This window comes from Cinclus cinclus, chromosome 3, assembly GCF_963662255.1.
Source record: "Cinclus cinclus chromosome 3, bCinCin1.1, whole genome shotgun sequence".
In the NCBI taxonomy this organism is placed as follows: Eukaryota; Metazoa; Chordata; class Aves; order Passeriformes; family Cinclidae; genus Cinclus; species Cinclus cinclus.
This window is the reverse complement of record NC_085048.1, coordinates 48,732,670-48,749,949: the sequence shown is the minus strand read 5'-3', so window position 1 is coordinate 48,749,949 and position 17,280 is coordinate 48,732,670. Positions and strand designations below refer to the sequence as shown.

The window sequence follows — 17,280 nt, the reverse complement described above, 5'->3', positions numbered from 1 at the left end:
GCACATTAGTAATACAGAGGACTGGCTTAAGCCTTTGTATACCAGGCAGTGTTATCACCTTCTACAAGTAAAAATGTCGATAAAAAGGTCTCTCTCGATATTCTTCTGTTTAAACTCTCACATTGCTATTTTTCTTTCCCCCCCTTCCCTCTATATCTGTACATTTTTATCTTTCTTCATGCTTAGAATTGTTCTAATCCATTTGTAACTGAAAAACTATGAGAACATAGTTAAATAGCTTGCAGGCTTTGTCAAGAAAGGATATGAGTCCTTAGGATGAATCATACTTTAGCTATCTGATACGATAAAGTACTTTTGAGAAATTGAAATGTAAAAATTCAGTTGTTCAGTCTGTCATTTCATCCCACTTTACCCTGCTTCTTATTGTACTTTGATTAAACTGCATCATCCACCTACTCTCAGCTGCATTCATGTGAGAGGAGGGACTAGGAACTTCTGGTATCTTAGTTCATAGCCAGCTGGTAGAGCTGTGAGTTTCCTCCACCTCCAGAGCATTTGTAGAAAAAAAAGGATCCTGAAACTGTCATCTGGCCACCTTCCCTGAAAGAGTTAGAAACCTCTCTTTCAATGTTCTGCTCACCCTGGAAGAGAAAAGCCTGCATTGTAGACCTGGAACTTGTTTGGGACATTTGTATTAATAAAAGTTGCAGTTTGTTTTGCAGAAGGACCATGGAGATGAAGTACACCTGGGAAGTATGTGTCTACGAGGTTAGGGTTGGGATGCCATTTTTTAAACATTATTTCCAAAGGATTTATGAAGAAGTTATTTATCAAAGTAATTTTTTTTTGCCTGTATTGGGAAGGAACACTGACATACCAGGATCTTTTTATTGTGTCCAGATATCAGATTGAATGACTGCATCTTAGCATTCCCTTCATCTTAGACTGAAGGCGGCTGCTGTTGCACCATTCTACTGCTAACTTTCAGCTTTTTTTAAAGCCCTATATAAATGTGTTAAAGTATGACATCTGCTCTTGTGTCTACTTTTGGAAAGGCTTTTTAGCATTTTGGGTTCCCCTGCCTCCATTGCCTTTTCTCACTGTGTTGTCTTTTCATCAGTTAAAAATAACAGAATATTATCCTTGAAGACTTGTGCATGAAGCACACCCCAGAGTAATATTTTCTTTAATCTTGTGGCAGTAATGATCTTGCAGGTATGATGAGTAAACAAACATTTTCTACCCAAAGTAAGATTTTTCCTACAATATAGCAACTTTATCATTGAGAGACCTTTTGTGTGTTTGTTTGTAGACTTTTTCTTTTGAAAAGATGTGTAGTTATCCAGCCCTATGGGACAAGAGAGAGAGCGAGAGCAAAAGAGAGGCTATGACTGCTTAAAGAACTTATTGGGGAGGGAGGTGTGTGTAGAAGATGCAACCAGAGTAAGTCTAGTAGTGTCAGGGGATTATGAGTGGGTATTGGAGAACTGGGTTGAAGGTGGGTTGACTTATTTCAAAATACTGTCATGTGATTTTTTTGCATAACTAGCAGTGTTTTGGGTAAAGGTACAGATGGTGAGGGTAAACTAATTAACTGTGGCAGTGTCTTTGGGCTGAATGCTGACTCTCTTTCCTTGAAAGGGCTTCAGGGAGACTTCAGTGCCATCCTGGCGTGAAATACGATTGTACAGCCTGGTCATATCCATGATGTGAATGAGCTTCGCATAGTTAGTTTTCATAGTACTGTAGAGAGATCTTCAGAATCCTTTGACTTGGATACATTTGCACTGGCTGTCATGGGTGATTCACTTCTGGTCACATTCCATGTCAGTCACAGTGTGGGATAGAAAAATTAGTACTCTTAGTTGTGGATGCATCTGCTGTGAAACCCAGTTAAGCCTTTTACTGTTGCTTTTCATTCAGTGTCTAGGTAAAGCAACAGTACCATAGCTGCCACTTAAAATAATAATCTTTATATTCAAGTGTGTTAGAGGTATTTTAGGAACCAAATGTAAAGATGGTAATGTTATTATTTTGTGTATGTAGGGGATCTGTGCATGCCACTGAAATTAGGCATGGTAATGATCCAGAATTAACTGTGAGTCTTTCTGACAGCAATAGATGACAGCATTCTGTAACACACAGAAAAAGACATATAATTTTTTGGAGAGAAATGTCAACAACTGTTCCCTTTTAATAAATAATCTACTTCCTGTCCTTTATATACTTAATTGTAAAGGGATCTGTTTTAAATGCTTAGGCTGGAAACAGAGGACTATGTTGGTATATTCAACCAACCAAATTTAGGGAGATATTCAACTGTTTGTACAAACAAGACTTCGTTTAAGATTCTTTTGTGATCTTGCATGTATTTTGTCATGTTTGTTGGAAATTGTAGTCCGGAAGGATGACACTACTTTTTTTTTCTTCTAGTGAATCCTATGAAAGGTAGATTTTTCTAATGCAGTATAGAATGATCATAGACAGATGCTAATATACAATTCAGCAGCACAAGTATTGATTAGAAATTTTTTCTTGCTTTTCTTACCCCATTCTGTGTTTTGGGCAGATGGACTCTGGCTGTTGATTGGCAGGTTTGAGATCAGAGCAGCAGGGTGAGGCAGGTTTGAGATCAGAGCAGCAGGGTGAGGCAGGTGTGCTGGCTGAGCAGTGTGGAGACTCCTGTGTATCTTCCCCTTTTGTACTTGATTCTTTTAGTGGAGGCTGTTTGCTATATGAAAGATCGTGCATTTGCAGAGAGCTGTCCAAAGGCAAATGGGAAGCATAGAGTGGAGTATACAGCAATTGGGGATTCCTCAGGACTTGTCTCAGAAGGTGAGTTTCAAATAAAGAAAGTAATGTATTAATTATTAAATAATGTCTTGGACTAGTAAGGTCTATAAGGTCCTATTTTATGGGTTACTTACTGTTCAGGCTTAATATTTGGGTTGTTTCTACTATCTTGGTGCTTGTATTTACTGTTTATGATACAGCTTTTCAAAGCTGATTGAACTCACTTTCTCATGCAGACACTTGTATATTTCTAATGGCCTTCTATGAAATAGACTCTCCATTAGGTCTGCAAGGTAACACAATTGTGTGGATGTGCTATGGAACATTAAAAACTATAGACTCCTGGATTATGTCATTAGCTATCCTTTTTAGAAAAAAAAAAAGGAATATGTTTAATGTCAGGGGGGCAAAGAAAAAGCATTTCTTGAAGCAATCATGTGCAATCATGTTCGGTTGACATGTCCAAAATAGGTTAAAACCCACATAGTGTTTACCTACTAAAAATCTAAACCACACTACTTTCTTGGGACAAACCCTTTTTAAATGTAGAGGCTTTTCCTCAACAGTAGAAATCCAGTGAAAAAATGACTATTGCACCCCAGCCCATGTGCACACCTCTGTGTACAGGATGGCTGTAAAGAAAAGGCAGGATCCTGGTGATGGAACTATGGGTGCACTCTTGCTGCTGTGCACAGCCAGCTGTGCATGCCAGGGGATGTGAGAGTGGAGTGCCTGAGTGAAGAGACCCTTCTGAGGCCTAGAGCACTGTGCAGGTAGACTTGAGTATTTCCCTGGGAAGCCAGGTGGGATCTGGCTGGCCTGTGTTAAATCAAAGCTTGGACAGTCTTGCTGACCTCATGTTGGTCTGTGTGTAGCTATGGATGTATACCAGCACGTGCCTCTTCTGGCCTACCAGCTCAAGATCAGGCTTCATGAGTTAACTTCATGATGCTGTACTGCCCTTGGGTGCAAAGGTGCTCCAGAAAGCTTCAATTCTGTGGTGTGTCAGCATGTCCTCCTGGACCTGTGCTTCAGCACTCTACATGGAGCTTGGTGTGTCCCCAGGCTGTGTGTAGGTGCAAAACTGAGAGTAGATTATAGCAGGGTGTTTTGTGGTGCCTGTTATTTTCTCTGCTTATGGTACCTGCGGAGATCCCAATGGGAATGACTGTCTGCCCCATCTAGTATGTTAACCCTGTTTGTTAACTGAGTGGTTGCACTGGGCTGTTGCATCTTTTTGGGGTATATTGCAACAACATGTTTGGGATGTGAGAGACTCTTGAGATGTTTGGAAAATTTTCTTAGAATGGAGGGTGGTAAAATGCTGGAAGAATCAGAGAGGTTGTAGAATCCATGTCCTTGGAGGTGTTCAAGACTCAGCTGGATGGGGCCCTGAGTAGTCTGATCTCATTATCTTGCTTTCAGTTAAAGGTTAGAGTAGGTGACTTCTGAAAGTCCTTTCTTAAGTTACTCTCGTTCTGTGGTATTTTTAGCTTTTATTCCTCAAAGTTCCACCAGAGTGAAAAGTAGCTCTCCCTTTTGTAGGTATGTGTATGGATGGTTGTAGGTTCACATGCTGAGCATTTGTCTAACCAAGAGATCTAAAGGGTTTGACACTTAATGCTGTCTTAATGCTACCACTACTCCATATTAAATTATCTGCTGCATATCTTTTAACACCTGTGTAACACCATAAAAGCTGAAATATCATCAAAGAGTTGTATAGTGGAAAATGGCATAATAAAGTGTGAGTCAATCTAAATTTCTCTTCTATAAATGTATTTTAAATGTCTCCTAAATCAGAACTGTCTCTGATTTAATTAGCTTGGCCTTCCATAAGTCAGTTTTACTCTTGCTGGAATAGCTAGATGCAGCTTGAGTGGGATGAAGTGGAGTTCTTGTGGAAAGTGGCTCCGTTCAGAGGAATGGGTGGTGAAAGTGAGGAATTATTCCCAAAGCAGCCAGAGTATTAGTGAAAAATGTGCTGGATGGTAGGAGAAGAAAAAATCCCACTAGCTGTTTGCAAACTGTCACACTTGAGTACATTAGATGATGACATGGAGAGGGTGATACGAAGGATGATACCTGGAGTGGTATTCCATTAGAATACTGGCTGGGACCCCTCTTTAGGGTGTGACTGGTGAGCTATGGGTACATGTGTATCATGTTTGGCTCCTCTGGTCCTATCCCTCGGATTTGGAAGATACTCACTGAAATAGTTAGAGAGGCCTCTGGAGAGGAAAAACTAAGTTTAAGGAAGAGAAGGACATACATTGCACAGGGTATGGCTGAAGTAGAATGAAACAGGAAGGAGAATTGGGTGATTTTGAATTAGGGGGAGAAAAGGTAGGCAAGTGTGCTAAAGGGAAGAAGAGGCAATAATCTCAATGGAGAATGAAGTTGAGGCAAATGAGATGAAGAGGCATATTTAAGGCCTTCAAGAACCTACCTACAAAAAAGGCTGTTTTAGATATCATGTTACAATTCAATTGCACATGCCATAAGGAATACTGTGTTCCTCAATTTTCAAGTGGCTTGGCAAGCAGCTGTTACCACTCTGGCTGTTAGGTCTAGTGATTTGGCTGCTCTATGAACCATGTATGCATTCATGTGTGTGGGGTGGGGTTATATATATACCCACATATTTAATTTTTGCATCGTTTTCTGAACTATTTAATTTACTGGAAAACAAGTACAGATGGAAATAGCGGATGTCGTTGCAGAGGCAAGTTGCTGTTACAACTTCAGAACTTCAGATGGACACTGCTGAAAGTGTTTAAATGACTTAAAAATAATGTCATGGAGCATAAGAGACATTATATGTGAGCTTATACTCCTTCATGAGTCATTTCCTGCTGAAAGTGCTATACAAAGCTTAGTGCTAGAGGGGATGTATGGATGTGATTGTATATAAATGGAGAGCAGCCATGCTTTTTTCCAAGGTTCTTTATGTGCTGGTTCAGAGTACAAATGTGATGATCAGTATTCTGTCTTTAAACAATGCTCAGATTTAGATACTGGCTATTGGATATTGTAATGGTCTTCTAGGACTGTACTCTGTGATAAATTTTCCTGACTGAGAATATGTGGCCTACTTTGTAAACTCCTTGAACAGAGTAACTAGCTGCTGCTCTGAATTGTGTTTTAAACTGTAATATTTTAACAATTTGTTTGAATTTAAAAATAACCGAAATGAAACAAACCACTAGATGGATACATGTCTCACAAAGGCAGCTTATGTGCAGCTACATAAGGAATTACTTTAGATATCAGTGTTAATTGCTGGCTTTATCACCTAGGTCATGCACAATAGAAAAGGACTGTATCTCAGTGGCCAAATCTTCATCTGGTTTTTGTCCTAAAATAAATTAATTAATTGCTTTGTATTTGGAGGCTTGTAATGCAAAATTCTGCTGTGAATTGAGCATCAGTTCTAGGATAGGAATCGTATGATAAATGTCTTGTTAAAGAGTGCAAGAAAAGTTTAAGGATCATGTTTCTAAATAGTGAAAGTACATGTGCTTTTGGGGGAAGTACATTTTGGGGAAGCTTTCATCTAGCAAAAGGATTTTAATCAACAAAAAGAAACAACCTCCAAGACACACAGTCTAGCTCAAGTTTTATCTATGAAACATAGGATTCAGTTTTCATCTTGACAGGTATTTTGTTGCTGACTTCTGTGTTGTACCTCTAATGACAGACTTCTGGCTTTCTTTTTTATAGGCTCAGATTATTCCTCAGTGGGATGGTTACCTGGTACTGAATCCCTGTGGCAGTCCTCAACGATTTCATCAAGCAGTCAAAACAATCCTGTGAGAAGACATAGCATAGCTTCTGACAGCGGGGACACTGGGATTGGTACCTCCTGTTCTGACAGTGTGGAAGGTGAGTTGACACTGCTGAGTTTTGTATGTTCCTCAGAGAGAAACAGCCCAAAATGGTTTAAAGATGTTTTTCACAAGCTAACCCTACTGTTGAAAAGCTGTTAAACGCACATAGTTTTGTTTTTTTTTTCCTTGCTGGAGCCAAGTAATTGTTTTAATGAGGGTTGATTAATTTAGTTCTACATGAATTGTGTTCATTAACTTGCATCTCTGCCACAAAGGGGGTGCTTGTGTTACACGTTTTGATAATTGCAGTTGCAAGAAGTGACAGATTTGTACAGGGGAGTAATGTCCTGTACTACAGCACTTGATAAACAAGTGGGAAAAAGCAGAAACTTTTGAGGGAGTTGATAAAAGGACAATGCTTTCTGGTATTCATTGTGAGTGTCACAATTGTGTGTTGGCAGAAAAGTTTGCTGTGAGGAAAGCATGTTGTCTCTTCTCATCTCCACTTCTGATGAGAAGGAATTTGCATTTTATTGCATGGCATTTGACACATAGCCAACGATCTTTGAGAAGAATCAGCAGTATCTAAAAATTTTCAGAAGTTAGTTTGGATTAAATCATGATTAATCAAAGGTGATCTTATCAGGGAGGGGTACAGCCTCTACAGTGGCAGTATTTCCATGATATTGTCACCCTCCCTATGCAACCTGTCACTGGAATTAAGTTGGAATGAGAGAGAACTCGGCTGTAGTAAGGCTTGAGATTTCCTTCTTGCATTGTCTTATTTCCCAGTAAGATTTTAGAGACAGATAATGAATGACAGCAGGACTGTGATACACTTTTCTCCAGCATCTTTCTATGCCTGATAAGTTTTGTTAAAGGGATAGTTAGAATGAGGAAGAACAGGAAGAATTAGTAGAAACGAAGTGAGGAATGCTGAATCGGTGTAAGACAGAAGTCTCTGTGGAGGGCTGAGCATTCCTGAGGAGAGGTCCACATGCCACAGTTAAGTCTGCATGGCCTCTTCTGCATATGAGAAAATCCTTTCCACCCTCTTTCTGTTGCATCTGTCAGCTCATAACTTGCTTTCTGCTTCCTTTCATTTGTAAACAGTTGTTGGCTTTGGCAAAAAAAAGTTTTTTTGATCAGATATTCAAATTCTTGGGTGTAAAACTGAAATAGTAAATGGTTATTAATGCAGAAGCTTGGTGGGTTTTTTTCCCCAAGAGATATAGGGGGGATAAAGCCCTCTCATGGTGTATATTTATATATAGATTTAATCACTCCCAGCCAAATGCTACACAATAGTATTTTAAGACACAGCATTTGAATTAAAACCATGCCTTCCCCTCCCCCCTTTTGAGGGCTTCCCCATTTGAGGGGTGGGATGAAGGAGAGGAAATGAAACAGCGGCTCCTCATCAGATATTCTGTCCTCCTCTGTAGGCAAGAGAATAATCTGTTCAGGGCTGGGTGGGGGGAGACTGTGCTGGGGGGGAGGGTAATATAAAGAGGGGAAAGGTTGCAACAGCAGATGTTCATGAGGTTTGTCTTTGGCAATGCTTGAAGTTACGCATTTCCTACCACCTTGTGTGGAATATTTTTAAGTAGGAGAAAAGACAACGTTAAAGAAAAAAGTGGGGAAGCCTAATGGTGGAATGAAGATTAATGGAGGAATCATATGACAGGCCTGGAAATTGGTTGTATGTGTATATTTTTAGTGGAAAGGGTTGTTGCCTATGATACCTAGTTGTCTGCATCTCTCAAGCTGCCCCCTGCACACATCCAAAAAAAGAAAAGAATATCATTGTCATCTGTGGGACTGTCAGGCCAGACTGGTAATTGCAGACTTGATGTTGGCCATCTGCTATCAGTGGTGCTTGGGAAGAAGCTCCCGGGGATTTTTCAGAGGGGAGTTTTTTTCACAAGTTGGCAGATTATTACGCTTTTTAACAGTGCTCAGATAATGAACTGTGGCCTTGGTATTTCCTTTCTATTATGCCCACTAAAAATAAAATACTTAATTTGAAATTCTGAAGGTTGCACCTGAGTTTGTTTATACAGATAGAGAATTGCTAATAAATATGCTCATGCAGGGAATGGACCTCAGGTGCATTAAAATATATTTTTACTTGGATTTTTTTCATAACATCTTAAATGTTCTTTCAAATTCATCTTCCTACTCATACTAATTTCAGGAGCATTCATTCTCTTTGAAAATGCAGGGTTTAAAAAAAAGACAAATACCTCGTGTTTGGCTCAAACCTGTGTGGTTTGGAGGGGAGATGGGTTTTGACAAAGATAGGAGAAAGGAAACCTTTAATGTTAAAATGTATTCAGTTGATTGTATATTATGTTGTGTGAAACTAGGAAAATTAGGAAGTTAAATAGCCAGTGGAGTTTCACTGTTGAAATTGAATGATGTTGATGTGCACTGTGGGAGCTGAGGACAGAAATTTATAAACTTTAAATGTGGGGATGTTTGTTTGGGTAGATCTGACACTTTTGATTCAGAGTGCTCTTAATGTAAAAATTAAAAGGCGTTATATATCTGTTTAAACTACAGTTAATGTGTTCGGGGGTTTTATTTGTTTCCTTCAGTTTGTTTCCTGTTCTGGATTCACATGAGCTTTTGCTCATTTTTAACAACCGTTGTGATACCTGTGTATAACCATTCTTTCAGTAGCACTTAGAGAAGAAAAATGAAGTGTATATTTTAAGTGTTTTTGAGACTGTTTTTATTTGGGTTACCTAATTAGAGAATCAAGGACTTGGCAGAAATTAAATGGTCTCTAAACCCCAGCAGAGCTCTTTCCCTTGTGCACATTCTGAGTTTTGCCTTTTGGACAGGAAGGATGAGAACTAGATATTGATGTGATTGGGTACAGGGCCTGTGATTTCTGCGGACCAAAACATTTTACTTCATCAGATAAGCTTGTTGTGCAGCAGAAAGTCCCCAGATTTTTCTCTCTTACTGTTACATGCAATTAATGATTTAACATTTCTGGTTGCAGACTTAGAGTGAAAATTCATATAATGTTGCTTTCCTGAAAGAGAGCAATTGGATGCAGAGAATCAGAGTTACTACGTTTTTAGGAGTTGATGTTCTGCCAGTTTAATAAACCCCCTTTTCGAGCAACCCTCCAGCAACTTCTCTGGAATGCTTAGCTGATAGAATAGGAACTTGTTTTAATGTTATGAGACCCAGAGCAGTCTCTTGGCTATCATTTTTAAGGGAATATATTGTTTTTAAAGGAATTTTAAAACCCTAATTACTTCAATTGAATTGTAGCATTTCTTTATATGCCAAGGAACATGGAAGAGCCAGAATCAAAGTTACTTGGTGTTGCTCTTTCATGTACTCTTTCTTCCAGCAGGTCCCAAGCATGATATTCTAATGCCTGTTTTTTGGGTTATTTTTATTTATTAAGGAGAAAAATAAGAATTAATAAATATAATTATTCAATGTAGTGAAATGCAGGACTGAATTTCAGGAGGCAAAATTTAATTATGAAGTATCTTGTGAGGAATTTTTTTCTGCTGCTAAAGATAACAGGATTGACAAGTGTAGGATGAACATGTAGATTATGCTATAGTTTGGGTGTCACAAAAGTGCAATAACACAAGGATCTTGATTGCTGGCAGTGCTCACCATCTACTGTGTTCTGTGATTTTGGAAGATGATGGATCTTCAGAGCAGTTCCTGATTTTAACTGAGTTGAGGTTAATCTCTATGCCCTTGGTTCCTGGCAAGTATTGGCATATGTTTGGTGAAGTAGCTTGATTATTTGGAGGGGAGAAAATAATCATGTTTGAGGTCTTTTGCCGTGTTTCCTTCCTCTCTGCTTGCCAAATCTCACATTATGAAGCAGTGTCCAGCCCTCTGTGAGTCAGAGTTATTGTGTTACTTGGATATTATCTACCCTGACAATCAGAAATGTGCACTGTGCTTATGCCTGTATTAGTCTCTAGTCTTTGTAAGTGGTATTGCCATGGCTTGCTAGAATGATGTGTCTGTATAGCTGATGGGAATATAAAGATTAATGCTTAGAGTTTGGCTGTTTATTTTGGGAGGTTTTAAGATTTAAAAAAAATACATAAAAATTAAGGGTTATTTCAGATTCTAGTAGCCTATTGCCGGGATTTAACAAATAGGAAAAATTATACTAATAATTTTCCTCTAAAATAAGGTGGAGAAATTGCTTCAAGCAACATTGACATACTCCATGTGAGCTTATGTACTCTGAATTTGAAACTGGTTTGAACTAAACTAAAGGCACTTGCTAGTTTCATACATGTGTGTTCTGCAGAGATAAATAGCTGCTGTTTTAACTTCATACTTTGCCTTCTTTTGTGATAGTTTCTCCATAGGAACAAACTCTCACAGTACACTCAGTTTCCCTCACATAAAAAAGTACCAGCAAGATTTTTCTCTGGCTATTGGGAGTGTTCCACGCAGTGAACTTGGTGCATTTTGCCTTCAGCTAACATCAGTAGTTGTTTTTCAGAGAAATTACTTCTGCTGTTCTAATTGAAAATAAATCAGTGAAAATAAGTTCTCCTTACTTAGAATTTAGTGTCATTCTCTTGGTTACTGTGCAAAAAGTTATTTCTGTCATATGATGTATTTTAGAGCTATGTCACTGAGTTGTACCAGAATGTTTAAATGGTGGGATGGGGGAGGGGATCAGAAGGGCAAAAACAAGAAAAAAAACTCCCAGACTTCAGGGTTGGGATAAAGGCAGTTTAATAATGAAAGAAAAGTGAGTGAACATTGTGATGTAAAAGCACCACCAGGAGAATGATGCCCAGCCAGTCTCTGAGCAACAAATACTTTGGAAAAAACCTGCCCCTCAGTTTCATTGCTGAGCATGACATTATATAGTGTGGAATCTCTTTGGTATTTCAGGTCAGCTGTCCCAGCTGTGTCCTCCCCCAACCTCTTGTGCACCCCTCACTGGGGTGGCAGAGGCTGTGGTGCTGTGTAAGTGCTTCTCAGCAAAAGCAGAGACAGTGCTATGTTACCAAAACAAGCACCACAGGGGCTGCTGTGAAGGAAATGACCTCGCTCCCAGCCAAACTCTGTACAGTTTCTGCCTCTTATTCTGTGTCATTTGCATCATGCTCAGGTGAAATATCAGGTAGATGTTTTTAATGTCCTGTAATCTGTGTTTTTGGAGTGTGTTGGGTCTCTGGCATTCTGATCAGAAAAACAAGGAGCAAAGAAAAACAATGATACAATAATATCACCTGTACTTAGGTTAGTATAATGAGACCTGGGCATGCCAATCATTATGCATCTTTGCTGAGGGATTTCATGGAGGACTTTTCACTTTTCCTTGCTACTGTAATGTCAAAGAAGACTCTCTAGCCTGTGTTCAGCAGTTCTGTAACTCAGGATGTCACGCAGGGGAGCAGGAGATCAGTTTCAGAAAAGCCACGAAGAGGAGCATTTGTAGCCTTAGCTATTTTTCTGGGAACCCTGGAAACATTCTGTTGCTAGTCAGTATTTAATGTACATATTCAAGTAGCCTTTGCAGCCTTATCTGAGGAAACCACAGGACTAATTTTTAATTTGTAGGCCACAAATTCCTTGTAGTCAGAAAAGACCTGTTGCCACTGCCTGGATTTCTAGCCTGGGGCTTGACAGAGCAGATTGTTTGTATCCCCATAGTAAAGTTTCTAAATCTCTGTTTTTTAGCAGTTTTATAAGACTACCCATTTCTGGAAGGCTTGTACTTTACTCTTAGTTTTTATTCAGCAGACCTGTTTCTACCGTAATGTATGCACGGATTAAACTTTTTTCTTAGTGAAAAATCCAGTTAATGTGTTTAAAGTCATCCTTTATTCTAGCCATTATTTCAGTGCACTGATAATAAGTAATTTCTGTAAAAGTTTCCTTTGAAGTAGAACATAAAAGCTTGCTGTCACAGAAAACCTTTTTCAGGGCCTTGCTTGTGTTTCTGTGATAAGTCAGATGGAGTTTTTACATCAGTTTTGGCAGTATAAAAGCAGCAGTGAGGGAGAACAGTGTGCAGAGACCACTTGTGGATGAAGCATGGTTACTTCGTGTCACTTCCTTGATCTCTGACTGTCTTGACGTTAGGGGAATTAGGGTCTGTAAGAGGAAGTGAGAAATACACAACAAATGACAGATTTGATCAGTTAGCCCAGGTTTGGGGTGGAATGAAACAGTTTGAATAGTGGGGACTGGCAGTGGAGGGGGCTGGGGGTAAAGCCCCAGGAATGTTTGCTCATGGGGCATTTGCTTGGAGTAACCTCACTTGAGTGGTAGTTGTTAACAGCTGCCCTGTTTTTTTCAGTCAGAATATGTGCAAGTTTTTTTCTTTTGATATGTTAAATTCCCTGGAGAACTGTGATTAATTTGTTTTAAAAGCAATTTTTTATTATTATTTTAACGGTCCTTTTTTTTTTTTTCCATCTTAAATGCTTCTTGCCCCATCAGATTTAGAAAGAAAAATGGTGTGGTTTTTTTTCCCCAGTGCAAGACAGGGTAAAAGAAATCTCTTGGGATATATTTCTTCCTCTTAGAGGGCTGACAGATAAGATGATGCTATGACAATGACTGTGTTTATGTCAGCAGCAGTCATGAACATCAGCATTGTAGAAGTGTTGTCAGCTACACAGAGGTCACTTCTTTGCCCCTGGAGCATGTTCTGGTATAGTTATCCTGTACAATAGGTTAAAAAGATTATGCCCTATTTGGCTTATATAAGTAAATACAACTTATGCAACAAATAGCTTTGTAGTGAATACTCAAGCTTTATCTGCAGAAAAACACTTCTGAGGTATCCCGAGTAGGGAATGATGGTTGTGTACATCTAAACAGTATTTTCTGGGTATGTATATGTTGTTTTTAAGATGTCTGTTAAGTAGCAAGATCAGGGAAAAAAAACCAAAAAAAACAGAAGGCAACTAAGATGTCTGTGTAAGAATAAAATTAATTCTGTCCATAAAGGCAAAAGGATGATTGTCAGGAAAAAAGGCAGTGTTCTATTACCTCTAATGCAAAAAATGTCTCTGACAACAGTCCTCTTTGCAGCTCTTTCTGTTTTTTGTAATAACAATGAAAACCGGAAAACATACTGAAGTAACCTTTCTAATTTTATGTCAAGTTCTTCTTGGTTAGTTTCCAGAATTCCTGTGATGTTCAGGAATTGCACCCTCTTCTGTTCCCTGTTCTCAGTGCTGCTGTTCTTCCTGGCTCCTTGATCCTTAATCCTTGTAATAGAAAAAGTGGTAACAATGAGATATGTTTGGAAGGAATTAGTTACATTTATGAATTACACAAACATAAATTAACATCTCCCTCCTTGTTAACTGTTCTTACAGTACAATTTATGCCTTGTTCCTCAGTATGACTGGAATTTTTTTGAACTCTTATGTCATTGGATAGAAAGTTTACAAGGATGTTGCTAACAAATTGAGTGGATTGCAAAGGTTCCTGAGTTTTTTCGGTTTTGTTTGTTTTTTTTTTTTTTTCCCCATGAGCTTAGTCCCAGCAGAAATGGCATTCCCATTTTGAGATCACAACATACTGCCTTGGATAATACGAAAAAAGGATGGAAGTGGAAAAAAATTTGCTTTTGTCTTGCCAGATAATAACACAGGTGTGACATGGCAGTCATCTCTTAAATAAATGACACACCTGGACGTGAATGCCAGTGTCAAATTCTACCTGGTTGTAGGCTGGCTCCTTGCAACTCAATTGGTATTTGATGATTTAAATGCCACTGTCTACCTCCTGTGAAAATAGAAGCAAATAGTTTAGTTAAGATATTTTTAATGCAAAATTAATAAGGATTTTAGCCTACTTGAGAAAGAATTTGCTCTGGATATTTTCATGCTTTTTGAATCATAGAAATGTGATTTGGAAAAGACTGTGGGAGTTTCTGATTCCAGCCCTATGCTCAGAGCAGGATCATCACCAAAACAGACCAGGTCAGCCCTGACTTTGTTTTTCTGATTCTTGAAAACCTTCCAAGGTACCTCAGCATCTTTGAGTAACCTTATCCCGGTGCTGTAAGATGTCTTTGTGAAGAATTTTTCCCTGATGTCCAGCCTGAATCTATCAAGCCATAGTTTTTCTGTTGTTAGCTTTTATTTTGTCTGCTACTACCAGGAATAGTGTGTCAAATAAATTTAACTAATTTTACTATCAGACATTTATATATTTTTGAGGGGAGGGGACAGTGTGGGGTTTGAGAATGGATTTTTATTGTTTTCTTTTTTTTTTTCTGACCAAAACTGTACCAGTTCATATTATCCACTGTTGTTTTTAGTAAGTCTAAAGACTATAGACCAGAATTTTAATATATATACATATATTTGATAACATCTTGCACTGAATGTGTCCTTGTGGTTGGGCTGCTATTCTTAAGCATACAGGATGATTTTAGTCTTGATGTTGGTGAATCAGAAGACTATATTATGTGCATTTTTCTTAAGCTGTATAACTATCATAAACTCTCAGTGGCACATTCTTTTTCATTAGGGATTAGTCTATTCCTATCAAAGACTAAAAATATTTTGTACTTTCTCAAGTAGAATTGTCTTTCTTGGTTGGTTTAAACAATGGCATTTATAGTATGAAGGGGCAGGGGGTTTTGAGTTTTCCTGCTTGTAAGTTTTATTCTGTTGGAGTACCTAGAGATTCAGGACAGGATTATAGTTTATTGTTCTATCTTACATAAAAATTCTAAAAAAACAGACACTTTTTTACTGGATGAGAGGTGTTTTTGCAGTAAGCTTTTCTTTAGAGAGGTGATAGTGTTAAAAGTACTTTCTTTCTCGTTGCATCAGCCATCTGCATGCAGTCATACTTTGCTGTTGAGAGTGATGGCAAGGTTTTAATTCTAATTAGCTCAGCTAGAAAATGGAACTAAAAATATGTTCAGAGTGCATAGAAAGGGAATTGGATTCACTAGGGCATCCAGAATGGGGTTGTGGTTCTCCCCATGTGTTAGAGAAATCTTCATAGATAAAAGAAGTCTAGTTGAAAAAATTTTGGAGACTAATGAGAATTCAAGTAAGATATGCAGTTTTTGGTTTTTACTCTTATGCCCTATTTAGACGAGGAGAAAAAATGTTCATGATTTAAAAAAAAAATCCCATGTGAAGAAAACACACTTCAGAGAGGTTGGAACAAGATCATCTTTGACTCAAGACATTCTTTGATTCTGTAAAAAAGCACAATTTTTTGTGGTGGTTGTTTGGATCTCTTTTATCTAATGCAGCTTCTGAGTGAAGTGATTCATGGCTTCTGTAAAACTGGAAGCGTGCTCTCCCTGGGACCTGTCTGAAGTGGATCTTGGGTTGCTTTCTCTCTCCTCAATTCATATCAGTGTCCCTCAGTTTGGTATTCCTTTTCAGGTTTCGTTCCTCCCCCATCTCTTCTTTCCTGGTGGAGTTCAGGAAGAAGAGGGGGAAAACAAATCTGACTTCAAGCAGCCCACAGGATAGCTATGCTTTACACATTCAGGCCTTTACATGAAATCTTTCTCACCTTGATCAGGTGTTCAGGTGATCTTACTAGTTGACACTGAGGAGACTATGACAGAGGACTTCAGTACAGGAGGCCCATATGGGTTAGTTTTATGTACACAACTGCTTCAGTTTGTTGCTTTTCTGTTTTTTCAGTGTCAGTCCCAAAAAAAGGGGAAAAGTGGTAAAAAGAAAGTACTAAAAGGTTGTTCTGGCCAAATTCTTGTTTTAAAATCTATAATTTCTGCTGTTCCAAATGGCTCAATTCTTGTAACACTTGGGTCTTCACTTAAAAAGAACAGTATGGACTTAAAAGAAACAATCCATGATTTATACTGGTAGTATTTCAGCTTTTAGAATATCTTTATGAGATGATGCAATGGTACTTTCTTCTGTTCCTGCTGATTTTTCCTTGTTTTCCTTTGTGAAATGAGGTCTGGGATAGTTTCATTATCTTTCTGCATGTTCAGAATGATATCAGTAAGTGATGTAGCCAAACTCTTGGGATATGAAGATATGGCCTATATGTAGACATGATGAGTGGATAACAGAAATTGAAGGTTTTGTGTTTATCCATGAGTGGAATTTAATTTTAATGGAAAATAACACTTTGTTAATCCTTAATGGAAATTGTAATGGATTATTTTGAAAGGAGGTGAGGAATGTGAAAAGTTCAGAATCGCCTAATTATATACTTCTGAGATTTTGGAATGAAATGAGAATTAAAAAGAAAGTGGGGATATTATGACTATATATGAGTATTTACTTTAGTTAGTTCTGGCAGGTAGCATAGTCTAGTAGAATTAATAAAACATATGACTTACGGCCAAAAGTTCATGTTCATGTGGTTCTGGGAGCACTGTACTGCCATAAAAGTAGTGTACCCTTAATTTACTGTAAAAGTTAAAGAATATTAATTAGACTGATGCTTACAGGGGTGGGTGTTATTCCAGCTGTTGAGAAGTATGGGACTTGATGGAGCAGGATATGCTCGGTAGGGTTCTGTGTTTCAGAAGCCTGATACCAGACTTTGAAGAAGCATGGATTCTTTTTTTTTTTTTGTTTTGTTTTGTTTTGTTTTGTTTTCTTCTGAAGCTTACTGATTTATAAGGCTGGTTAAATCAGTTTATTTTTTTACATGTGCTTATATAAACAGATGTATTAAAATGCTTTATACGAGATTATCTGTTTGC

General features: G+C 38.2%; 1 protein-coding gene across 1 annotated transcript in view; it reads left to right on the top strand.

Moving 5' to 3' along the window:
* Positions 1–17,280, top strand: part of CEP85L (centrosomal protein 85 like) — a 102,318-nt gene that overhangs the window by 9,947 nt on the left and 75,091 nt on the right. The window contains exon 2 of the mRNA XM_062488757.1: positions 6,478–6,639. Within this exon, the coding sequence (XP_062344741.1) occupies positions 6,478–6,639 (162 nt within the window). The remainder of the gene's footprint in view (positions 1–6,477; positions 6,640–17,280) is intronic.